This window comes from Ambystoma mexicanum, chromosome 3p (assembly GCF_040938575.1).
Source record: "Ambystoma mexicanum isolate Mex_15411 chromosome 3p, UKY_AmexF1_1, whole genome shotgun sequence".
Classification (NCBI taxonomy): domain Eukaryota; kingdom Metazoa; phylum Chordata; class Amphibia; order Caudata; family Ambystomatidae; genus Ambystoma; species Ambystoma mexicanum.
In genome coordinates this window covers 1076925462-1076952762 of record NC_090925.1, presented here as the reverse complement: position 1 = coordinate 1076952762, position 27301 = coordinate 1076925462, and the positions used below count along the sequence as shown (strand labels likewise).

Here is a 27301-nt window from a genome sequence, read left to right as displayed (position 1 = left end):
TAGAAGGGCACGAGGTGGCCATAAGATTGTGACAGCTGGAAAATGGAGTGATTACCTGGGCATATGATGGCTGCACCTGGAAAATGCCTATCTAATAAATCAAGCCAAATCTATTGTCCCTGTCATTGCTTCTTTTTAACAGGACTTCAGTGCATGGAAGAGATGCATCGTCAAATGGCCAAAGCACACTTGGTTGAGAAATGTGTATTAAACCCGTAGCCATTAACAGCTGCAGTTAAGTCAATAACTCTCAGCAGGCTGCTAAGAAAAAAACACTCTCTCCAAAGTTTGATTTTACTGCTTGATAGACCTAGCTCAAAGAGATCCCAAGGGATAGGAGTTTTGGGTGGGGAGGAGTAGGTAATTGGTGGGAATGGCCGTAGGATTGGCGTGGCCATTGGCAGTCAATGGATGGGTAAATAACAAAATCACACCCACAATCTATGTGTCCCTCCTCACGTGCCATCTCCCACCTAACTGTACAAATGCAATCGTTTTGGCTTATAGGTGGTGCGTATGCGCCCCCCTTAAAACTCCCAATTAGGAAAGCAAGGCAGGGAAAGAAACGATTTCCCCATGGCTACAGAATAATAAGAGACAAAGGCCTTGATTCACAATGTGGTGGAACAAGGCTACTCCGTTTGCCCTTACGCTCTCAGGCATAGCCCAATTTAGGGAGAAAGCCTCTTCCACCAGCATCGCTGGTAGAAGCCTCACAAGAACACACCATAGCCCCTACACGCCTCGATCCATACACCCTCCCTCTAAATGGAGTGTTAGAAATGATGTTCGAATGAGAGGTGCCTTGATGAGAGTTGCGACGTTAGCAGTCCTTTTGCTAGAGCCATATTAGGGTTAGTAGTTCCCTCCTGCCCCACTCCATGGGGTTCGCTCTGGCAATCAGGGTACCCAGATATGCATGCAGAGCAGGTCAGATGATTCCTTTTGAGATACAGGAAGCGGGACTACCTCCTCTAGGACTTAGCTGCCAAGCTTTTCTGACAGGGAGATTCCAACCTGCAGGCCACACCACTTGGGAACCTTTTTCTAAATTGAGTCATGCAGCCTTGAGATGCGGCAAGGTCACACATATGCTCTGCTTCCAATTGAACGCTGCCTTGTGTTGCATTGTTCAGTTAAGGCCTGGTTGAAGAAAATGACATGCATCCATTACTGCACTCGAAAACTGGCATCAACCTGGTATTTGCTTTGCTACTGATGACCTGATTTGCCATAGTCTTACTAAGACTTCAGGCATCAGACCTCCAGTGCAGCGAGTGATTCTGCAGCAGTGAGGTGTTGCAAAGTTTCAAAGATCTTTTACAGCAGTCATAATCTGGCACAAAATATTGTATTTTATTTGTATTTAAAGTTTTAGGTTTTCTTGCCTGCTACAACCGCAGAAGCAAGTCACTTCAGAATGTGGTTTATGGACAGACGATGAAGGTAAATTGTAGAACAGACATAGAATCAGTCACAATGCAAGGGCAACAACATATTTGTAATTCATTCAAAGAGACATCTAGTGTTGTTCATAAAGGTCACAGATCCTACATGCTGTGGAGGTGTTTACGGTCAAGTCTCAAAAGCGCACTCCAATAGCGACTGCTTGGCGTATCTTTAACCTTTTGTGATCAGATTCCCTACCAATTGCCATTGGTAGACTGTTCCTGCTTCAAAACCCAAATACTGTAAGGACCTGGACTCTACGACAATTTCTTCTGAACTTTGGGGTGGAAATAAAGTTGAGGTTCGTAGAGCTTCCATTTCTTCTGTGCTGGTAACTACCTTTACTCGATTATCAGTAGGCCGGTTAGATATTAAAGAAGGATTTATAGGCAGTACAATGTCTTCCGGTGATGTTTTCTGTTCCATGGAATGCAACTGAAGCACCCCTCAGGTGCTTTTAAGTCTCAAGGTGTCAAGTCTAGAGAATAAAAGATTCAGAGGACTGGTAATGGAAAATTGGTAAAAGGTGTCAAGATAGTTTGTGTACTATATGTATTAATCAATAAGTGGGTATCCCTAATTTAATGCCCCCGATATATAATCCCACCCCACAATTCAGGGACAATAAACAGGGTGTATTATGAGTCAAAACTTTATTTTATTTAAATCAAAACCCTTGACAAGTGGTCTTCTAGCTTTATGCTGGGGGAGTCACCACAATGGACTACAGCTACATTTGTAACTGATTCATAGAAATACAAGCTGGCCTGCCTGTGGAAATCTCACTAAATGTAGTACACATGCAGTCACTCTATACATCAATGATCATATTTATTGCATTTCAAATCCTAAATAATACAATGCCAACTTTAAGCAGCACACCTAGTTCTATGAAAATGCTGTCCCTTATCGGCCAGTGTATTTAAGCACTCTTTAATTAATAGCAGATCAAAACAAACGTTTATTTTCAAAAATATCAAAGACACATCTGGTATCAGAGAAAAGTGACATAGAAGATCACCTACAAGATGGTTGTGCACAGACAAAGTAACACTGAATAAGTGCAAATGTCAGTCTGGATTCACATTTAATTAACTAGAGCAGCCCATTCTAAACCTTCATTCAGGCCCTACTCATGTGTTCCGATTCAGTGAATCCACATTTGTTCCACTTTGAAAAAAAACAGGAAACCATAGAAAAAGTCATCTCCACCATGATCTTTTTCTAAAAAATGCTGAACTAGGGGATCACTGTTACAGTGCCATTCTAAAACCTACTGCGATGTTCATTAATCCTGATGGACACTTTTCTGGTGGCCATGCCGATATACAGCAGAAAACACTCCTGATTCATTGATTATTTGCGCCAAAACTAAACGGGATTTGTGCGCCATTCTGCCCGCAAATCCCTGTTTAACTAATGGGGATTTGCAGGCAGAATAGCGAACAAACCCCTTTTTTTTTTTTGGGCGCAAATAATCCATGAATCAGGCAAATAATCAAATAAACCAAATTTGAAAAATTGCAATTTGAAAATATCTTGAGAGTCCACCATAATGAACCATGAATGAACTCTGTATTTCTAGTGGTAACGGCACAAACACTACAACTGCCACACGGGTGATGACCTACCACTGCTACTCTCTGGGGGTCCCACGTAGCTTCTATGGTAGGTATTTTGCATCAGTCCTCCGCGTTCCAAGGGGAACCGCGAGTGGACCACCCTATCTCTTAAATTCTTATCCCTCTTCAATGGAAATAACGGCATCTGTGAAACACAGCCAGTACTAATGACCAGAGGCCAGTATTTTCTAACCAGTTGCTTTGTCTTGTTTGTATATTTTGAGAAGGCGGTGGCAAGCAACGTATCCCCTATTCTGTAGTGTGCTCTCTTGACAGCATGTGCTCTGGGGGAGTTGGCGCGTTATCAAAAATTGTAATAAATAAATTAAATAAATGCTTCAGGAATTAAGATTTACAGTGGGCGTAAGTCTTGGATAAAGAGGAATTCGGACACAAAACGAGAAGTGTAATTACAGAGCTTAGCATTTTCTCTATAAAATGTGTGTTGCAGCTTGTGTTGCTGTTGAAGGATTATCTGCAGTTAATTGTGCGGGTGGCAATGGATTTGTAGCAGGTGTTATTGTATGTGCTGATAACTTATTCATGAAGGACACATTATGTTGCAGAGGCCATAAATCAATTCACAAAAGCATGAGGCAAACAAACAATATGTACAGCTACCGTTGCACAAATGCTGTTACTTAATGGCATCCATGTCTGGTATGCGTGTGTGTCTTATGCTGAACGCTTGCTACTATTGATTATTTCCACTATTGTAAAGGAATCATGCTTCCATGTTACCAGTGAGCAGAGAGATAGGGTTCAACATCGGCATGGGCACTATTAATGTTATGTTCAGTTTCTTAGGTTAGCCTTCTCAATAAAAAAAAAAAAAACACTAGAGTACATTTGGCAGCAAAGCTCATTTGTGGTTTTGTGTCTGCGTTTTGTCTCCATGTGTTACTGCTTCTTTTTTCCCTTGCCGTTTTTTCCGTGCATTTGTGACTGTTTCCTGCCTCTGCGCCTCCTCCTCCTCCCTACCTTTGAAACTCCTTGTGTTGTGCTTTATCTATCTGTTTTTTTATTTGCTGCTCCCTTTTGCACCTCCCCGCCCCCCTATTCTTTTGATGGCGTCCTGTCTCCCTCCCCACCCTCTGTGGCTTCTGGCCATCCCTGCTTTGAAACCCCATGATTTGTTCTTCTTTGTTTGCATTTTGTCTCAATTTTTAGCTGTCTCTTAGCCCTCATTTTTCCAGTGCTCTTTGTTTCCTGATCCTGTGACTGATTCTTGACTACTCTCTCACCTTTTGTGGCTCCCCACCTCCCTTCTTTTAAAACCGCATGTGTTATGCTTTACTTTTCTGTCTGCATTTTGTCTACTCTCCCTCTTTTTTCCCTGCTCCTGTGAGTGCGTTCTGCCTCTGTTCCATCCCTCTGTTGGGTGCTTCCCTTCACTGCCTTTAAATCCTATGTTGTGTGGTTGTCTACATTTCGTCTCATCTTTCGCTGCTTTTTTCTTTTGTTCCCTACTTTCTGCCTCCCCTCTCTCCCACAGTGTTTTGTGCTTGTGTGTCTGCATTTTGTCTCTGGATTTTTTTCCCTCCTTTCACCTCTTTTTTCCCCCAGATCTTTTTCCCATCTACCGTGACTGCTTCCCGCTTCCCTGCCCTCCCTCTGTGTGCCCATGTTTCTCTCTTTAAAAACGTCCTCAAAAGGGCATCCCTCGCCGGTCATCCTGAGCACAGGGCTGATGGAGACAGGGCCTTCAACCAATACAACACCTGTTTAGTCCAGTGTGGTCCATGAAAAGTCAAAGGTTCAGAACCCTTGTGTAACACCAGAGAATCCTACCCACCATGTGCTTCAATCTTTATACACTTTATCCTACCCACAACCTAATCCTCATATGCACTCTTCTACCCACTGGACCATCCTTCCTTCTAACGTCAGGCTTGCACGCTCCTACCCTCTGGGCCAACCTTTCTGCTAACATCAGGTTTGCACTCTCCTACCCTCTGCACCAACCTTTCTGCTAACGTCAGGCTTGCCCGCTCCCACCCTCTGGGCCAACCTTTCTGCTAACATCAGGTTTACACTCTCCTACCCACTGGACCATCCTTCCTGCAAACATCAGGCTTGCATGCTCCTACCCTTTGGACCAACCTTTCTCCTAACGTCAGGCTTGCACGCTCCTACCCTCTGCACCAAGCTTTCTGCTAACATCAGGCTTGCACGCTCCTACCCTCTGGACCAGCCTTTCTGCTAACGTCAGGCTTGCACACTCCTACCCTCTAAACCAACCTTTCTGCTAAAGTCAGGCTTGCACATCCTACCCTCTAGACCAAACTTTCTGCTAACGTCAGGCTGGCACACTCTTACTCTCGGACCAACCTTTCTGTTAACGTCAGGCTTGCACGCTTCTACCCTCTGGACCAACCTTTCTGCTAACGTCAGGCTTGCACGCTCCTACCCTATGGACCAACCTTTTTGCTAACGTCAGGCTTGCACACTCCTACCCTATGGACCAAACGTTTTTTGCTAACGTCAGGCTTGCACGCTCCTACCTTCTGGACCAACCTTTCTGCTAACGTCAGGCTTGCCCCCCCCCCTCCTGAGATGCGGGAAAGAGCTGAAGATCCTGCACTTTAAGCAACACTTCACAGAGAATATGGGACTCTAGACCAACAAGAGAACTCACCCTTCACTATGTTCAGCTGCCTTTTTTATACAGGGCCCCATTGCTTTTTATCTGGGCTTCAGCTTTATAAATCACCTACCTACAAACATGCATGCACACAGATAATGCTAACTTTAACTTAAGTCAAAAAAGTATTGGGCACAATTCCTGTAACATTGTCCTGGCAAATTTAGGCTGATTCAGGGAAACAGGAAAATGGTCATTTGCAGGCAACATCCACAATACAAAATACCTGCTTTGGGAAGGAAGCGGATGTGCCACCAGACACACCTCCTTTGGACATAGAAAGTGTGACTCTGGCAGCGTAGTAAATGGAAAACCTTAAATTACAAAAAAAGATAACTTGCTCCAGTAGCAAGTTGCATTTTTTCCCAGCTAGCATGAGTAAAACATGTGCAAATGTGGCCAGCATTTATTTTTATTTTTATACATTTTTGACGACACTTTAAGGGATAAAATGTATTTTTTCTCGATTTTACTCGCCCAATAATTTTTTTTATTCTAGGGACTTGCAACTAAAGATGCACTCTTTGCGCCACAGGATGTGGCCACCCGATGCAGTTGGCTGCAGGCGCAAATATGATGCGTTTCCATTAACCTTTTTCTTGGGTTTGGCAAGTCATCAGAGACCGTAGCTGGGATTACCAACCTACGGAATATTAAAATCTAATCAGAATTGAGCATTTCCTGTTGCCTTATGATATATATGGGAGAGCCAACTGTGCTGAGTAGCTTGAAGCCAGCATTATGTCACCCCAGAACTTAAGAAATCTGAATACAAACCTTAAACACCGCTTTGGATTAAGGCGCTATATAAAATAACACCTCATCATTATCATTAAACACCGTGGGGCAGATTCTCAAAAATGAGCGCAAATGAAAAAAAAAAAACACAGGGCCTGATTCATGGAATATTTGCCCAGTTCCAAGTGAATTTGCACTGCTGAAAAGTGACTTTGCATTGCCGACACAAACCCTAATTCATGGATAGGTGCAAAGTGTATTTTGGCAGTGCAAAGTCCGAGCAAATTCATCGCATAGTCATTTTTGCAGAACAAAATGACTGTGCCGGGACTTTCCATGGCACAAATACACTTTGCACGGGTCCATGAATCACGGTTTGTGTCAGCAGGGCAAAGTCACTTTGAACCGGGCAAAAATTCCATGAATCGGGCCGACATGCTGTGCTTTTTCCATGCGCAGGCTACCTTATTCTCAATGATGAACTGCACAATACAGGAGGGGCTGGAAAGTAGCACAAAGATATGATGGCCAGCCCCCTTGCATACATTACTGTCGGGGGCACTAACGTATGACAGGCTCCCAGCAGCCAGCCTTAAAGGGGCCGTCTTTGTGAAATGCTCGAAAAATAATAAAGCATTTCCCTCCCCAGAAGTGACCTGGTCATGATTTGCGCAGGGGTATGATCCTCATTTCTGTGCAGTTAAAAGTGCACCCCATTTGTGAATTTGGGGTGTGGTTTTAAAAGTGCAGAAATGCACCCCTGAATTGGCGCAAATGTGAAGACGGGAGAACAATGGCATCTGATTGAGCACATTTAAAATGCATTCAACCAGATGCCCTTTGTGAATCACTCTGCTCCTTGCGCCCAAAAATACTTCAAAGTGTTAACCTTCCCACTGCTGCATTGTCACCTTTAGGTATGTGTGAGAAACCTGAGGGCATTCTCACTTTCAGACCCCAGGGTTTCTTTGTCCAGGTGTTCAGGGCAATGCCATCACCTTTGGAACCATACTCTGGTGGTGGACCAATGCGGGAGGGTCACCTGAGCAGGGGGTCCTTGAGGACTGCTGGAGGAATGCCCTCGGGAGAGAAGCGGTATTCCTCCTTTTATGACACACCCCTACCCGACACCTCCTCCACCTTTATAGGTTGTTGTAAGTCCTGTACCGTTGCCCCTTTCCCAATTCCAACAGGTACCCACAATAAGGGGAGGCATAGGAGAATAAATACAACAGCCTATATTTCACACCAACAAAATTGTTTCCCTTCTTCTGACAATATTCCTCTTACTTTTTCTAACACCACTCAAAAAGACTACAAGTCCCACAATTCCTTCTTCCACTCTAGAAATCCCATTTCTATACTAAAATACCAAAACACTAAAAACAAGAGGGAAAAGGGAGCAATGACGATTACCCATAAGAACCAATGCATTGGGCATTCCTATGGTCAGTCGACATCTTCCTTTAAAATTCATTCCCACCTAAAACCTGTTGAGCCTCCCAGACAGTATAAAAGACTGAGCACACAAGCACACTCTGAGTGAGCTGGGGATGCTGGATCGAGCACAGAGGCCAGTCGAGCTGGATAAACCCTGGAAGACCTGGAGGACCAAAGACCGCCTAATTGCTGAGCCTGTGAGTACAGGGGAGGTTGCAGTGTGGTGAGGGAGTGCCAACTCCAGGGAGCCAAAAGCAGGGGCAGCTTGAGGGTTTCCTCACAGTGCTCACACCAGAGCTCCTCCCCTGGGCCAAACATGGAAGCCCAGGCCTTTGAGGGCCAAGTGGTGGGACCCTGAACTCATCAAACATCTCCTTATGCTCTTGCTGCTCCCAAAACGTGAGAAAGCCATTTTTGAGGAGCTAGAGAAGTGGGAGCAAAAAAAGAAAGAATGCATTCTGGGACTGGAAGTTCAAAGACATTTATTTTGTGAACTTTAAGAGGGGCCCAAGCCCGACTGAGGGAGACCCATCTGTGAACTTTGAGTGGGTTCCGAGCCAGAATGAGGGACAGCCATTTATGAACTTTAAGAGGGGTCTGAGCCAGACTGCGAGAGACCCATCTGTGAACTTTGAGAGGGGTCCGAGCCTGACTGAGGGAGACCTATGTGTGAACTTTAAGAGGGGTCTGAGTCTGACTGAGGGAGACCCATCTGTGAACTTCAAGAGGGGTCTGAGCCCGACTGAGGGAGATGCATCTGTGAACTTTAAGGAGGGGGTTGGAACCTGACTGAGGGAGACCCCTGGAGAGGACAAGAATGGAATGCACACAGCCGGTGAGTTGGCGAGCAACATGCAAGACCGGTGTGTGTTAAGCAAAAAATGAAGTTGCAAAAGTATATCGCTCAATTGAAGGCTGCACGCGTGTGGATGAGACATGAAGAAAGGAAGGCCTGTGGTGAATTTGAAGTACTGATAGCTGTGAAAACAGCGATACTGAGTAGCAGAGTGGTCCAGTGAAAGGAAGTAGCCCATTCAAATGTCTCTGTGAGAGGTGAAATGCTTTTTTTATAATGCTACATGAGTGACATCAAGAAAAGGTCTGAGCCCAACTGAGGGAGACCAGAAGTGTGAAAAGTTAAGGGAAGGGAACCCCTAAAGGATGTGAATTGATGTTGGGGAAGGGAGACCCTGTAGGTGCTGTGTTTGAAAGGTCCGAGCCTGACTGAGGGAGACCTATGTGAACTTGCTGTTTGAAAGGTCCGAGCCTGAATGAGGGAGACAAACGTGATTATTTTGGTGAACTTTTGCTTTGAAAGATCTGAGCCCAACCGAGATAGACCAACATGAACTTTTTGGTGAACTTTTGCTTCGAGAGGTCCGAGCCCGATTGAGGGAGACCAGCGTTAACTTTTTGTTGAACTGTGTTTGAAAGCTGGAAAAAGAGACTTTAACGTGGAAGGCCAGGCGGCCCTCGATCCACGTTTTGAACTGCCTTTCTTTTGAGAACCTGAGCCAGAGTGTGTCATCCTGTCTACGGGAACTGCCTTACCCTATGCTGTCCAACATGGGGAGGAGAGCTGACTTGATGTAAGAACACTGTTCTTCCTTTACATAGACATTTTCCCATGCACCCATGTATTGCAATAGTATAAGAGCAGGCAATAGGTTATTTAGCATAGGCCATTTTGTTTTGACTGACACAACTAGGACTGTTTTATTTATTATTGGTTGATAGACCATGCTCCCATCTTTAGAGATAGGGCCAGACAGGAATGTATCCAATCCTTTTTATTTAATAAACACCATTGAACAGTATATCTCGTGTGTCTGCCTTCACTTGAGATACCATGCCTCCCTTACATGTGGCAGACAACATTATGGAGAAGGATAGCCATGTTTATGCAGGCAATGTTTATTAGCACTGATATCACTGAGATGTGTATTTCATTAAAATATGTTCATCTCTCCATTATGCACTTCTGTACCTATGTATATATCCAAAAAAGATGGGGGTGCATTGTGCATCCTATTTTTGGGGGCATTGGGGGTGGGGCAAAAGATATGTGGTCCCTTTTACCTTCTACTTTGGGAACCCACCAGGAGGGGGTGAGGTACTGAAATGAATAAGCAGCTTTACCTCTGATCAGCAAGGTCAGGGCCATACTGCATAGCCTCATTCCAGGTGCTTCTGTTGGACTGCCATCCACACAGCACATTCCTGTATTACTTTTCTCTCTTTCTCTACCTTCCTCTTTCCTTCTGTCTTTCTCCACTGCAACAATGGCACATGCCAACACAGTTCCATAGACATGCATGACAGAGACATGCATTGTACACACATTTTGAATGCTTGGGATAATATGAGCTTAATGATCAGTTATGGACTCACTCAGGTCACTGCCACATTTTAGGGCATGGTAGGTTATTAATACCACAAGCTTTCATCACATCTCGTCCTATGTTGAGAGAATGTGGATCAGTGTCACGTTTGTTTCTCACAATTGTTGTGTATTTATTGTTGTGTGTTGCTGTCTCCCTTTGATATTTACCTAGAAGAATGCTCCTCTCCAGCAGCACCTGGACTCAGTTGAAAAGGAATTCGTCGTTTTCAACAGGGAAAAGTAAGTGTCCCAATTCCTGCATACGCAATTATACTCTGGCCACTTTTTAATGGACGTCAATAGGTAGATAGTTGGCCTTTTGGGGGGCTGGTCATTAAATAACACCTGTAGGTACACCACATGCTTTCCGGTATCTAGAAGAGAATACTTAACCAGTCCCAAAACTGCTGGTCGACATATTCAGTTTTTGTAAACAGTATTTATTTCCTGAAGCCAAAAGGCATTTTCACATGTTCAATGACTGGATTAATTTACTAATCTAACTGCAGTCTTCGAATATTGGTGGAAACTACTGCATGGTGATCAGGGTGGAATTAGGAATAAATATTGTTTCAAAAACACAATTTTTTCAGTGATATTATAACAGGGTGTTGTGCCACTTGGTGTGGGTGTTAGTGGAACAGGATCAGCGTCCATGCAACCTTTTTCTGTAAAGATGGACCTTTATAGCAGGTCAACAATAGATGGCTAATTTCTGTGGCTTCCTGGTGCAATTTGGATGCCAATAGGAACATTTGACGAGTCTTTGTTTGTTCATTCCTGTTTTTCTGTGTAGAACAGAACATTCCGCAGTCTAGCATCTGTAGACCACTATTATCTGGCTGGAAATTCACAAATAAATACTCACAGACATAAAACAATACATTCCAAAGGAATAACTTCAGATGTGGACATTGTAAAGGTGCCAGAAGTAAAGCTCGGACACAATAGTGGTATATATTTTGGGTCTAGACTTTTATTAATCAAGAAAGGGTTGGGAAAATGCCTCTCTATCCCTAAATCTAAGAAGGGTTTCCCTGCCTCAAAGAAAACTAGTGCTATTGTCATGATGTCCAAGACTAAAAAGCCTGTCACTGTCATGTCTCAAAACCTACCTCTCTGTCCCTAACACTAATAACTTAAGACAACTGTGCAAGGATGTTCTCTTCTCAAAGTAAATGTGTTTGTTGTGGTTTCAACCAACATCAATGTTCCCAGTCTCTCTGGTAATAAAAAAAAGATGAAAAATAAACAATGTTCCAAAACACAAGATTCTACTTCTAGGGCTGTGCTCCTTTCCCACTTTGTGTCTTATTTTCAGCCACTTTATCCCTTTTTGGTCAAATATCACTAGGTCACTTACAAGTATATATTTCTTGAGTTCACAGTTCTTTATCCCACCATCTTGGTCCACTCTACTGCCAAGCATAGGATTCCTTTTAACATGGATTCACAGTACCTTATCCCACCAAAGTGGCACACTCCGCCACCAAGCACTGGATTCCTTTTATCATGAATTCACGCGTCTTACCCCACCAAAATGGCACACTCCGCTACCAAGCATAGGATTCCTTTTAACATGGATTTGCACTTCCTTACCCCACCAACTTGGCACACTCCGCTACCAAGTGTAGAATTCCTTTTAACATGGATTTGCACTTCCTTACCCCACCAACTTGGCACACTCCGCTACCAAGCATTGGATTCCTTTTATCATTAATTCACACGTCCTTACCCCACCAAAATGGCACACTCCGCTACCAAGCATAGGATTCCTTTTAACATGGATTTGCACTTCCCTACCCCACTAACTTGGTACACTCGTCTACCAAGCATAGGATTCCTTTTATCAGTTCCAGGGCTCTCCTTTTAGAAATTTCAGTGTTCCTGACCCTCTTATTCTCAACCTTTGATGTGGGTGTGGGTCCTACACTCACAGCACTTTAAATGCCTTGGACAACCCTACTGCCAAGTAAGTGTCCTCTGATGGACTGTCTCTTCTTATCTCACAGGGTGGCAGACCTTATTTGTCACTTTAAATGTTCGTTTCTCATATGGGTCCGGGTCCCGGACTTGGAATGTAGCACAATGTCTGCTTGGTTTACTTCCCTGCAAAGCATCCAATTCTTCCTTGTTCACTTCTTTTATCCTTAGGGTTCCAGACCCTTTTATTCTTGACTTCTCATTTGGGTTTGGGTCCCAGATTCGCACTATATAGCTTTGTATCTGCTTGGTTCACTCTCCTGCCAAGCATATCCTGGTTTACTTCCTTTGCAATCAGGGTTCCAGACCCTCTAATTCATGACTTCTTATTTGGGTGCAGGTCCCAGACTCCCACTGTAGCATTGTAGCTACTTGGTTCACTCTCCTGCCAAGCATACAACTTTTCCTGGTTTACTTATGTTACAATAAGGGTCCCAGACCCTCTTATTCTTGACTTCTTATTTGGGTGTGGGTACCAGACTCACACTGTAGTGTTGTATCTCCTTGGTTCACTCTCCTGCCAAACATACAACTGTTCCTAGTTTCTTATTTTCACATTCAGGGCCCCACCCTCTCCTTTTAGTTTCTGCACCCACCCCGTTGCTCCCTCAGACCTCCCTGGTAACCTGCATACCTGTTTGTATCTTTCACACAAGTACCAGTGTTTCCTGTGTAGCTGTGCCCCTTCTTGAGGCTTTGGTAGCGTATGGGTAACAGCAGGGTCTGCAGACTTCAGACCCTTCCCGGCTGCGCATTCTCTTCTCATGCTTTGCCAGGTCCTGGGGTGCCCAGCGGATTCATTCAGCAGCAGCCCGAGTAGTCCTCTTGTCCTGCACCATGCTTGGGTTCTCCTGTTCCTCCGGCCACAGCTTTTCTTTTGGCTTGCATCTGCTGCTCCAGTTCACGGCTCCATCTGTTCCTCTTCAGAGGATCTCCGTCTCTATTTAGCATCCCATCTGAGCCTCTTTCAAACAGCTGTGTGAGATTGTTGTACTTCTTTGGGCCAATCATTGGCCTTGAGAAGGTAGACAACACGCTGTGGTTCACAAGAGTGATCCTTGGACTCCCGGTCATCTTCTTCTTCTTCACAGAACCAGTTTTAAAATCATAAGAATGATACTTTGTACTTTCTCGTCTTTGTCTTGTCATGTATATTGGATTGACTGACTTGACAACAAAACTAATTGGCTCTATCTAGAGAGGGAGGAGGAGGATTTAAGGTTGAAGAAGGGTTTGAGTGTATTGAAGTGAGGTCATACCACATTCTCTTATAATGGCCGCCCCTTAATAAATAGAGGAATTCCATCCCACTGTGATCCTCCCTTGGTGCAGCACCCCCAGGGGGACTATTGTTCTATTGGTGCACAGTCCTGACCCCATGGGAAAGATATACTCCTAGGGGAGAAGGGACGACATCCTTGGATTCCTCACATACATTTACCCTTTCCTTCAGCCTCCTGCTAAATGGATTGGCCTACTGTTTTGTGGAAGGAAATGATTGCCCTGAAATTTCCTTTTACCCTGAGTTTCCCAATCCCAGATGCATAGGGACTCAGCTATTTCTATTTCCTCCCATGAATCTATGGGAGAATATTTTTTGGCAGGGGGTTAAGGTCAGCTATAATTTGCCCAGAATTGGGAAAATCTGTTATAGTAACTTCTTCGAGAAGATCAGGCATGATGGCCAAATTCATGAGGACCTCTTTATCTTGTCTGGAAATTGACACCGGAGTTCTCCAGTACATTCCTTGGTCGCCATGAACATAGGCCGCTATAATTAGCTTCCCCCTTTCCATGACTTTGGGTTGTACAAGGCCGGGTCGAGTGGCAGTTTGTTTTCTCCCAGAGTCGACTAATGCGTAAATAGGGTGGCCATTTCTTCTGTCAGGTTCATATATTTTGAATGTCTCAGGGATACAAAGACAAATATCAATGGTCTCAATCCCATCTTCATTGTCAGGAAGAAATGTATATCCCTCACCTGTCATCCAGCCAATTTTCATAGGTTCCTGCCTCTGATTTTTTAAACAAATTCTAGCCAAATGACCTCTTTCTCCACATGAAAAACAGGTTACTGTTGGAATTACGGGGGGTTTCTCTAAAGAGAAAGGTCAGATTGTATGTCTTATCGGGAAGGGTTTTTGTTCTACTTTCCGCCATACTTCTCCGGGAATTCCTCTCTCAATTGTTTTATATTTTCCCATAGAGGTTTCTCTATCTGTTGTTATGTAATCCTTACTGGGCACCATTTAGGGATTAGGTTGTGTTTCCCTCTTTCTATTATCCCTCATAGGTAAGGCCCTTAAATCTTTGGCGGCTTCGGCATAGGTTTGGGCAGTGTCCACTGCTTCTGAAATGATGGCCAATTTAATTGTGAGACTGCCCTCTGCAGGGAGGGTGACAACCCATTAATTAGCTGTTTTAGGCAAAGGGCTTTCATTACCTCTGGAAGGATATTCTCCCTAACCTGAGGGACAAGATATTTTGAACACATGAGCCCCAGTTCTACCTGGGATTCAATTGGGCTCAGCCTGATTTCCCTGAATTTCTGCTAGTAGAAATGCTCTTTCTGCTCAGCCCGATGTAAAAGTCCCTTTTTAATTTCTTCAAAAGCAGTTGTACCTTGTGGGCTTAGTCTTTGATATCATGCCTGGAATTCCTCTTTTAATAGAGGTGCTAAAATGCACACTTTCAGATCTTAACTCCACTGGAACTGGTGGCCCAGCCTCTCAAAATGTAGGAAGAAACTTCCTAAATCTTCTCCCTCACAGTATGGTTGTAAAACACCATGTGGGAGAACATGTCTTTGTTGGTGGATGGCTATTCTATCCAACCCCTCTCAGTGTCTCAAATCTGCCTGTATTTGGTGATTCACCAGGTCTTCAAGCAAGGCCTTTAGTGGATTTATCATTATCTTTGGAGGTTGCCCTTCACTCTCTGAATTCCTCTTACGAGAGGTTTCGGAAAGGACCTCCAAACTGGTCACTGGAGACCTTATCCAGAGGGTTGGGGCAGCTATTTTTAAAATATCCTGATTCTGTGACAGATCTAACCCATGTTGTTAAACTGTTGTTAGCTCTTGACATAGGGGTTGATCCAATTTGTCTATGTGATCCTTGGCTTGGACTCCTGGTCATCTTGTTCTTCACAGTACCATTTTCAAAACCATATGGATGATACTTTGTACTTTCTGGTCTTTCAGTCTTGTCAGGTATGTTGGATTGACTGACTTGACAACAAAATGCATTGGCTCTATCTAGAGAGGGGAAAGGAGGATTTAAGGTTGGAGAAGCAGTTGAGTGTATTGAAGCGAGGTCATACCACATTCTCTGATAATGGTCGTCCCTAATCCCATAGAGGGATTCCTTCCCCATGTGATTGTTCCTCAGTGCTCCACCCCCAGGGGACTGTTGTTCTTTAGATGCACCTCCCTGGCTCTATGGGAAAGGTCTCACCCTAGGGGAGAAGGGACATTTTGAGATGCGTCACACTGTGCGCAGTGCAGAGAGCCTGTGGTATGGTTTGCATAGACTAAGGCAGGAGTTGAGGGGGGTGATGGGCATAGGGTGAATCTATCCTGCTGTCAGTTATAGAAAGAAGGGATAAGTGGTAATGGGTTGGATCGCTGCTAATGTTATGCATTGTGATTGTGCATGTGTAGTTATTTGATGGATAACAAGCAAGTGCCTTTGTCACCTTAAGTAAAGAATATCTATCAACCCACATTAACCAGAGAACACCAAGTGTCTCAGGGCAGTCTAGGCAGATTGTAATGGTGAAATACTGCCAGTGGTAATTGCCACCACCTTCTGAGGTATGTCCAAAACCCCACTCATTTACATACATTTCACTGGCCCTATTCCAATGGTAGTGTTATCTGAGCAAATCTGCATCCAATTGCATCACCACCCTAGCTCCCCACTGGCTCAACATAATGAACGCATCCCTCTGACATGGTGCTATCTCTGCAGCAATCAAGATGGGACAAATCTCACCCCTCCTCAAAAAGAAATCTCTTGACCCCACGCTCCCCGAAAACTACTGCCACATTACTATCCTACCATACCTTGCCAGAAACATGGAATGCTTTGTAACTACCCAACTGCAATAACGCATCACCACAAACAACCTACTTAGCCCCTTCCAATCTGGCTTTCAGCTAGGACACAGCACTGAGGCCGCTACTCTTCACATCCTCAATGAACTCCACAGCATCACAGACAAAGGAAACACAGCACTACTCATACTCCTCGACCTCCCTGCAGCCTTCAACACAATACAACATACCATTCAAATTGATATCCTAGTCCACAGTATGAATATCTCTGGCACCATGCTTGACTGGTTCACCTCCTTTCTCACTGACAGGACACACTTTGTCTCCATGCCTCCTTATCGATCAGACCCCACCCCTGTCAATAATGGGGTCCTGCAAGGCTCCTTTCTAGCTCCACTCCTCTTAACCCTATATGTTGAATCCCTTGGACAGACCCTTAGCAAACACAATGTACACTTCCACCAATACGCAGATGACACACACATATACTACCAGGTTTCGTCCCCCTCACAACTCCACACCCTCAAAACCTGTCTCTCCACCATCACCAACTGGATGGGCGCCCACTTCCTGAAGCTCAATCCTTCTAAAACAGAATACCTCCTCATCTTTCCCCAAGGCACAAACCCTGACCTCACCCTCGTGGATCCCAAACCGTGCCACTGACAACCCACACATATCCCTCTCCCACCTGTTAAATCCCTTGGCTTCACCATCGACCTGCAACTTTCCTTCACGCACCACATAGCCACTGTCACCAAAACATGTCATCTACAACTACACCTCCTATGCACATCAGACCTAGCCTTCCTCCTAACGACTTCTGCACCGCAGTCCAAGCACCGGTTCTCTCTAAGCTGGACTTTGGAAATGCCCTCCTCATTGGTCTCCCCAACAACACCCTTGCCCCACTGCAAGCCATACAAAAAGCAGCAGACACACTCATCCTCCACCTACACAAACATTCACGCATCACCCCTGCTCTATCCCAGCTCCACTGGCTCCCCATGCCCCAGAGAATTGCTTTGAAAGGACTCTGCAGTGTATTCAAAGCCATACACATCAAAACTCCATCTAACCTTCATGACAAACTCAAACCCATGACCCACACAAACACCAGACAAGCAAGTCAACACCTTATGCACATTCCACTCTGCAAACGTACATGCACACAAAACAAGCATTTACCCAGTGGGCACCCAGGTCCTGGAGCACCCTACCTCTCCACCCATGCACTGCTTCCTCCATCACCACTTTCAGAAAGAGCCTCAAAACATACCTTTTTCCCCACACATAAACCTGTCCTCCTTCACTGCTATCCCTTGTCTATCCTTTCCTGAAAACATTTTGTAACTTTTTTTTTCAACTCCCTCCTTTTCAATATTTGAACCATGTAAGGTGCTCCAAGCCCCTCTGGTTAGGGCCAGCGCTAAACAAAAATTCAAATAAATAAATACTTATAAAGTCTCCCAGTGGTATTGCAGTAATGCTACTTGTTTTAGTTGTTTTTTTTGTGTACCCATTTCTATTCTCGTATCATGGTGGCAAAGAATAATGTTCATACCTCTACTATGCATTTTTTTTCAATTCACTAAAGGTTCAAATCTGAACTTTTTATGCATTTCATGTGAAAGGTGGTGTGAGGTTGGTCATCAAAAGTGCCAATTTTTTCACCACCTTCCAGTGTCCCAATGACGGCAATTTCTTTCTGTGTTAAAGCAGAGCGTCTGCACTTCTCTTCAGTGCAATTGAAACATTTTGTGTAACAATTTTGGAATTCTGGAGATATTTTTAAATGTTTACCTCCACTTCTGGGATTGTGGTAAAAATTGGCATATTTTTAGGGTGAAAAATCCAAGCAGTAATCGTATGTATATTTCAGTGGCTTGTGAATCTGCTTAAAATCACATATTTTTCATAGGCCGTCATCTAGTGGTTGGTGGAGGGTATTACATATGTTTTTTCTAATTATAAAAGTGGACGTCGACAGGGGTGCAACTGTAACACTATCCCTATCCTACGCGTACAGGTACTCATGATCTCACACGTCGACATGCTCAGATTGTTTGTTTTTCACCATTACCTATGCCCATAATGGTGCGGGAGGTAAAATCGGTGGTATTTTGCAAATACTGCTGGTTTTATTTATACGTCTGAGACTGTAATTACCCCACACATCATTGTTGTTATGTGATTGCGGAATTAACACAACAATCCAGGTCTGGGATAGTCTACAACTTAATACGAGAGTATATTTTAACGTCAGCTCTCTACGGATGTTTCCTTTTTTACATTTTATTTTTGTTTCCCCAGGGCAAGGACGCAATATAATGAAATCCAGGAGAGTCTCACCGTCTCCCAAACCAAAGATGAGGAGGAAGACGGAAAAAACAATAATCTTTCAAGTTGTCTGTGATTAACGATTCTTTTATAATGAGTATGTTTTGTCACTTTTTTATATAAGGACTAAGCGTTATGTTTTCACTGACTGCATCTCTGTGAGTCTGTGCACAAGCACCGAAAGCCGGCCTGAGCAAGTTCGTCCCAAGTTAATACAGGCTGCGGCATGGCCCTGAGCTTAAGCATTGTGAGGCAATTTCTGGTTAATGCCAGAAGATACAGAGTCACAAGTCAAGATGCCTTATCCCTCATGACATTGACCGATCAGGTTGAAAGTAGTCGTAGACTCTGAAAATGTGATTTGTTGATGTAGTCACCCCCCTGTAGATACTGTACGTTTTAATTGGTCTGTGATCTGTCTAATCAGGTGGAGATTCAGTCTTGGAGGGTAGTGATCCGCTGTCGCTCACTAGTGAATTGACATGCAAAGCCAGTTCTCCATGCTCCATATGATCTGTGGGATCATTTTTGCCCCTGCATCGTTTTATGTAGGCATGGAGTACATGCTTTATACAAACCTATCCTTCTTTGAACCGCCAGTATCCTCTGCCATATATTTCACAGAATTGGTAGCTTTGCAGCATGACCTGTCAAATGTTCTTCCAGCAGTTCTGGGGGCTGCCGGGTAAATCCTATTTTAGATTCTAATAATTCCACATGTGGTGGTCTTGCTGCAGATGCTGTAGGACCCCTTTAGATATTTCAGGACAGCATGGGCTAGTGGAAATCTGCTGTTTAATAATGTAAATCTTTTTGCTCTGCTCTTAAATCAATCCCTGGATACCTCTCCAGGCAACATGGCTTGTCCCATGAGCACACCGTACATATGGCTTCATGGAAGGCAAATCTGGCAATACATTTAGGCTTGCTCCTACACACAGGGTCTGTGGATCTTCTGGCAGTCCCAACATCTCAATGTGTCTCCGGAGAAGCCCGATGTCTTTCCGGTACTGCTCCCTGGTATCGAGCACTGTGCACTCCCTCGTCTTTCCGATAATTGTTTGTTGGGACTTGAAGACCAATTATTTTCTAAATGGCCCTGGGTGGATTATTTGTGCCATAGACTTTCGTGGCATGTGGAAACATTAGATTCAGCATCAGGGCATCAGCATGAAGTGCAAGGCTTCATTCCCAAAGAGTTCTTGCTGCCAGAGAACCCCTCTCAGTCATCCTCGATGTGTCAAGTCTAGTTAATACTAAACAACATGTCTACACTGTCAATGGCAGAGAAGAAAACTGTCCGCAGAATATTGGAAAAGTGTCCACGCCGTGTTTGGGACGTATTGGTGGGTGTTCCAAGTTTTTGAGATGGAGTTGCAGATACTATGGTCTTCAAATGAGTTGATTACTTTTGGGGAAACCTAGACACAAATGACCAACCTCCAAACATTGTGCAAGAACAAGTAGAATCGTATTTATAACCCCAGCCCCTCAAACAATGGATATACTCAGATTTGAGTCAAAATGGCTTCCTAAATAGTCCTGTATATAGATAAAAAAAATAACAGTGTGTAATTGCCACTAGCACTTCGCGCTTAGCCTCTATTAGAGAAACAGTGTTATACCTCAAACGGTTACACGTTGGGTGCAGGAATGTGGTTGCAAGGTAATTCCTTGAAAGAAGTGTTCCAGATTCTTAAAGGTCTTGATTTGTGAGTGTATTCACTTATATCGTGCATTGAAACAGCCAACACGCGTTTCGACTCTCCGTCTTTTTCAAGGCTAGAAAGTTGAAATGTTGTAACCATAGTAGGTGGGCTTGAGGGGTCATCTAATTCTGCATAACAGGTTCGCTGGTGCCGAATTCAAATATATTTGCAACTTTTGTTGGTTCGAGATGTGTTTCTCTAATAGGGGATAAGCGTGAAGTGCTTTTGGCAATTATACACTATATCAAGTTCTATGGTTTTAGGGTATACCACAGACTGCTAGCCACGCGGCTGGCCTGCCTTTAAAAAAGTTGTCTCTGCGTAACTGGATACAGTATACCCTGACCCTTTTCAATAAAAAATAACAGGACTTAATAGAACCTGGATAAAAATGATCTTTGGTGTTCCTTTCAAAGAAAGATGCCTTCACTACCAGACTATCATTCGAATCGGAATGTCCCATTCTCTGCGGCCTACTTTCTCTCCTCTCTGGATGCTCACACCCTCCTATGCGCTTCTGTAGCCATTGTGTAGTGTGCGGCACTCCTGGAAGCGAAGTTCACCCCATTTTACTGAGAAAAGGGGCCTATCAACCCCAACAACTTCAGGGTAGGTATATTAACATGTCTGACTGGCACTTGCAAAGTGCACAGGTATTTAAAAGTCTGCTTACCCTCCTATGCAAGAGAAATGCCATTGCTGGGGGCAGGTTTTATCTTGCCATTATCCTCTGCTGTCGAGGCGCTATAGGCAGTGCTTCTTCCAGGGGCATGGTTGGGGAAGTTTAGAGAGCTCACCAAATAACTGCCTGCCGCCCAGAGGGGTGCTTCTAAAGCAAGGTGATATTACGCCGTTGCTTACAATGCCACCAGCAGGGGGTGCTCTAAGTGTGAAAGAATTACCCTACGATCAACACATCTGGCATCGTCATGGAGTTGGGCACCAAAACAGAACAAGGTGGCACGAATCCTTGCACCACCCCTACTTCCAGACAACAACCCTGAGCAGAAACCGTGGAGGGAACGCGCGGGACCCCGAAGCAAACTGTTCATGAGCCCTCCCCCTGCGCGACAGCAGCGGCGTTGTAAATAATTTAGTGGCATTTTGGTCGCGTTCAGGAGTAGCAATATTTTGAAGACGCCCACAATGAAAGAGAGGCGGCAGCTCCAGGTAGCTGGCAGCGACACCGAAGCCATCTGTTAGGCAGCCAGGGAGGATGAACAATACAAAGATGGCTGACGCAGGCCCCCTTCATCGCGCACGGGAAGAAAGAGGCAGCTCGGGGAAACGCATACAAACAACAATGCACATCTACACGCCACACTGGGTGCCAGCAATGGCCTGGGGGGCCACTTGCAGAAGGACCGAAGGGGGCAGGGGATGGTGGCCCTAGAAACACAAAATCTTGCCTCATTGGACGTGGGGTCGGAAAGGACACTTTACATGTGGCCGCTTCAATCCTGGCATTGAGGGGTTCAATGCATCTGCTGCTGAAAAGCTTGCGTCTTTCGGTCATAGGAGCACAATCAGGTAGTGACAGCCAAGCCTTTAATCCTTTCCAGATGATAACATGAGTATTAGGAATTTATAGTGCGTATATCAAATCAGGATAGCATAACCATATAGTGGGATATTGCAAATTTATATGAAAGGATAAGTTTTCAATTTCTTCCTGAGTCGTAGTGAGTTGGGTAATAGTGGCTCCTGTGTTTACATAGCACTTTTCTGGTCGCAACCGAACACAATTGCACCTTCCAAGAACATGTCTTTATCTCATACTCTTCATTCCGTTGATTTAAGTGGTCCAGCGCCCCAGGGATCTCATTTCAAGCCAGAGACGCCAAAATGTGGACGTTCCTGCCAGGAGACCTCTGGCACATTGGCCATCTGATGACCTACAGGCGACGAGCGAAAACCCTCATCTACTAATGTCCTCACCCTCTGCTTCTCTGTCTGCCCCTGCTTATATGACGGCTCATATCATTGGTACTGTACAAATAAAAATACCCAGAATTAGCAATGCGTGAACCTTTACGAAAACAAAGAGAAAGGAAAACCAATCAAGTGCAGATACACATCAGACCGACAACAGGAGACAAGCGCGTTCGTATTACCTGATGTGCCCTTCGTGTTCTTTTCTATCCAGCGTCTCTTGCTGCATTGCAATGACTGTTGTCCTTTTTTAGTTTCTCTTGCAGCATTGCAATGAGTGTTGTCCTGTTTTGGTTTCTTCCGGGTTTAGCGTTCTGCTTTTGCGATTCAGGCCTATCATTTTGCAAAAGACTTATATGGGGGAGAGATCTGGCACTCCTGCACACCTGTTGCCCAATTGGCAAATTGATGACGCTACCTGTCCTTCTCTCTCCACCTGGAATGCTGAGAATGTGACATTTCACTGTTTGTGCCATGCGCCGGCAAGCCAGAGCCCTATCGAATGCCTGTTTCATTTCTGAAAGGCTAGTGACTCGGCCCAGAACCTACTTCCGTGCCTGTTCCAAACTTTAGAGATGCCAGTTTCAGCCAGTCCCTCTGCAAAGGCCCTGGCCACGCCCAGCTCTCCCTAGTGTGCATGCGACCTAAGTGCCATGCACCCCAGTATATGGCATCTCAGTAATGTGGCACACATCCATATTCAATAAGGGCTCTGGAATTGGCATGCCAGCCCCTGTTCCTTGAGAATGATTGGCGTTTAGATTAGCCGAGCAATGATGTGATGTTCTCTAAAGAACCTGAACTGTTGCTGCTGCGGCTGTTGCTTAAGCAGAACTCATTGCATAGACCCATGTCCTCTGGAAGCACTGATGCCAGCCTCGAAACACTGCCAACCGAGATGGGAAGCGGCTCCATCAAGGTCAGACGTGGTAACCAATGAGATCTGCACATCTGTTTTGGATAGATAGTAGTTTCCTATTCTTGATTTACTCAATGCATGGGTGCATCATTTTCAACAAGACGGGCCATTTCAAGGAGTAGGGTGTATATTTAGTTATTTATTTATTGTATTCCTCTACTTTATATTTTACTCTAAAAAACAAATCAGGCTATCCCTTGAAGGGATGTGGATAACAAATGTTGGAGCGTTGATGATAGAGGTGCGGGGGTGGAAGGACCACAGTAAATTCAACTAAACGTGCGATCAACATCCTCATTCCAGGGACTTCATCTCATTTGCGGCCAGGAACAGAAATGTTTTCACTTTCCTTTGGGAGAGTAGTGATGTAAGACACCCACAGATCAAAGGGATGCTGGTGGATCACTGCATCATTTCAGATCAAGGGGTTGCATCCAGAGAGAGCCAGTTGCCCAGCCTTAGCTGGATTCTTTTGAGAATCATTGCATAACCGCCTTGCCTTTAACACAAACCAAGGAGACACAATGCCCACGCAGGGTGTGTGAGTAAAGAGCGTGCAGGAAACAAACTGATCAGGTGGTCCTCGCGGCCCTGACCCGCCATTAGAATCTATGCTACAGGACGACTCGAGTATAAGTTTGGTGGATTGCTTTGCAAATGTTGCCAAAGTTAAGGTTTTCAACTTGAAGCAGGTCTGGTAGGGAGGCAACGCAGATGGTTGAGTTTTGGAATGATCTTTTCCTTTGTCTTAAGGTCAGTGATTGGCCATGCTCCTTTGTTTCACAGCTCCCTGCAGACCAAAGACATGCGACTTGGAGAGTGGATGAAGCTTCCTAATCTTGCCTAGGCACACCTAATGACTACAAATTTCCAAGTAAAGGTGCCATTAGCTCTTACCATTAAACAAATGGCCTTGTTGCCAGTGACAATAAAGCAGGCATTTACGGTTCCCAGAATGCATTAGGGCAAGTGATAAAACAAAGGCCAGTCTTGCTGTTGTCCAGAGTTAATTCTCATTTGGTCATATATAGCATGATTTCTCATGAGTACATTTTGAATAGAGGTGTTGTTTCCTCTTGCTTTTGACAGCCTGCCTTTGTTGAATAATGTTGAATTTATTTGGACATTATGTGGTCTCGGTAGATTTTTTTTTATTGGGTGGAAACAACCCAGCTGCAATGACATAGACATTTATTTCCTAAGTAATGCATCTTTTGATGTGAACGCTTACTACAGCAAAAACATGAGTTGTGAACGCCCTGAACTCTTCCACTTACCTTTGTGGTATACATTGTTGGCTGGTTTGCCAAAGGAGGTAGCTCATTCTAGTAATTTGAGTACCTGATTTGTGTTAATGGCACTGAGAACTCAAGCCCCCTGTCGCTGCCTGATGATGATAGTGGTACACTTCTGTCATCCACCAGATCAGTGTCGGTAGCCATCATTAAGATACTCAGTCAACTCATTGCCAAACTTGATGATGATATAAATCGACATATACTCATTAAAACGCCCATTGGTGCCTGGGTTCAAGGTCCGCCACTAGGCAATGTGTATATAAGAAGGGTGATAGGTTGCAGTCATCTGGACTATATGCATGCATCTATGTTGGCTTCTCTTTGAATGCGGCCTTGGAATGCAGACGTCTTCTGAGGCACCTTACATCGGGATGCAGTCAGCGCGGAAAGTCACCTAAATAGGTATATCTTCACCTGAGTGTCGCAGGAGCACCTGGGTGCAGAAGATGCTGACGGTGTGGTGCATCTGAATATAAATAAACACTGGACACTGAGCAGAAAACACTCCAGTGTCTAACCTCTGTTTAAACATAATCTTTTTTCATGAACAACCACATTTCAGAGCAGAGTTGACTAGAATCCCTTAGTATGTAGATAACTCTGTCAAGGAAAAATAGCTCTCATTGGCTAATGTTAGTCTGGTGGTAGTGGTACAATTATTTTCCAGGAGACATTTTTCCTCATGCAATATTCCTTGGGAATGCAGCATCCAGTAAATGCCACATTCTAAGGAGGTTATTTGTGATCTAACAAATCGGCCAATTTTGACGACTCGCTAAAAGTTGCACATGAGAATTTTGAAAAGCAACCAACATTTGTAAACGCGTTTTCCTCCTCGTGTAAAGAGACTCGCTATGCATCCCTCCACATAAGGGGAAGATTTCAGCAGTTTAGACCCCCTATAAGTGTGAAAAAGAAGGCTTACCCCCTTTGTCATCTTTATCTCAGAAATGCCAATATGGAACCCTCAACCCATTACCGTACACAATTCAGTGGAGACCTGAGCCTCTACTTCAGCCAATTCATCATTATCCCCTAAACAGGAATGCTCTGGAAAATGTGGATCATACAAACAATGAACTTGCTGATTTTCAGAAATAGTGCTTTCAGTATTGTCCAATAGCTGTATGTTCTAATGTTGGTGCAGCTATACATTTATAATGGTCCAGATACCTTAGATTTGCACATGCACTCTAGGTAATTACAACATCTGGAAATGGGGTGAAATAAGCTGCCAAACCTGTGACAAGGGTCTGCCTGCCTTAGTGTCCTCTCTCAACCTGAATAGCATCTGAAAGTCATCATCCAGTGCCCCTCCCTGTTTGGCCTCACTTAATAAATCATACAAGGAAGAGAAAATAGGTTACTGTTTTGCAGAACCATTCACATTCCGAAGTGCTACTTGGATGTGTGGAGAACTCCAGCCTGGCCTGGCACATAGCTCACCAGTTGTGTTTGCTGATAGGTTCAAGGTTAACCCACCGCCATCGTATTATACACATAGCTGGCCCACCTTTGGCTGCTTAGGTTTCCAAAGAGAGGGGATGGGGTTTCCCTGAAGGCTGCACTTCTATTAACTTATGTTCCAAGTTCTCTCTCTGTCTGTTCTGATTGTCCCAATATGCAGATGGAGGACTTAAGCCCCCTTGCATCAGGTCCTAGTCCGGTTTTTGGAATGAGCAAAGGTGAGCTTCCCAAAGATATCCTTCTATAATGGAAGGTCCATCGGCTTCCCCGAAAGTCTGGTAGATATTTCGTTTTTGGGAGGGCGAGCTGTATGAGTACTTAGTTGTGAGGGTGTAAGCTAGACACCATGTAGCCTTGGTTTTAGAGGCAGGGAATGTAGCTTCCCACGGCGTAGTGACCCCATGTAACCATCCATTTGTCTGAAATGAGGACCCTTTCCATGTGGTTTTGATCGGTGGAGCAATCGTTTGCGATGGCTAAATAAGCCACCCAGCAAAGTTCCTTAGAGAATCATCTAAAGAAGGATGTGATACATTTAGCAGTAAATGTGCTTGTGGGAAGTTCAATTCCCACCAAAACCAGATTATAAAATTGAGACATTGAAACTGCTTGTGTTCAAATGGAAACATTGGCATGAAATGTTTTTCTCCTTCCAAAACCAATCTCCTCTCAGTGTGTGGACTCGCATGCTTGGTTCTGAGCTGTATCCAGGCTAATATCTGCTGGTTGTCCAACATCATTGACTGTGGTGAAAACTTGCACGCGATATCTGAAATGGACTGAATATCAAATACGTTGTATGCAAGTATAATATTCTCATCTTTGCAAAGGGCTATGATCTTGTCATGGGAAACGCTGAAGGAGAAGATGTGTTTAATGAGATGTCCATTGGCCGAGGCCAGTTTAGTATGCCATTGATGTACAAAATGTATTCTGTTTCATTTATGTGTCTGTTTTTATTCATGTAAAGAGCACCATGTATCATTTTTTTTAGAAGCAAATATATATATTAAACTTTATTTATATCAGAATATTCCCAAATTGTTGATTTATTTTTAACCAATATGAAAGATGTGCTTTTCTCTCATGCCAGAGAGCCCTAACTTATTGTGTCCAAGTCCATATATGAAATTGAAGACCAGGGATTGACAAATCAACAGCCTCAGCCCCATTATGATATGATATGATATGGCATTTATAACGCGCCTATACAAAAGTGTTTCAAGGCGCGACGAGGCAAGGGAGGGGGAGCAAAAGGGACGACAGACAGTGATCTTACTAGGCCTGGTGTCATTCAGATCGCACAAGTGCATGGGAAGG

The 27301-nt window shown here is 44.3% G+C and overlaps 1 protein-coding gene across 4 annotated transcripts in view; it reads left to right on the top strand.

The window, feature by feature from the left end:
- The window catches only part of STK32A (serine/threonine kinase 32A), an 885758-nt gene extending 858744 nt beyond the window's left edge, over positions 1-27014 (top strand). For 2 of the 4 annotated variants that reach the window (XM_069652432.1, XM_069652433.1), the window contains exons 12-13: positions 10449-10516; positions 18630-27014. In XM_069652432.1, coding sequence (XP_069508533.1) covers positions 10449-10516; positions 18630-18732 — 171 coding nt within the window. In that variant the 3' untranslated portion in view covers positions 18733-27014. The remainder of the gene's footprint in view (positions 1-10448; positions 10517-18629) is intronic. The other 2 variants (XM_069652434.1, XM_069652435.1) reach the window with 2 other exon arrangements.
- The last annotated feature ends 287 nt before the right edge of the window (positions 27015-27301 follow it).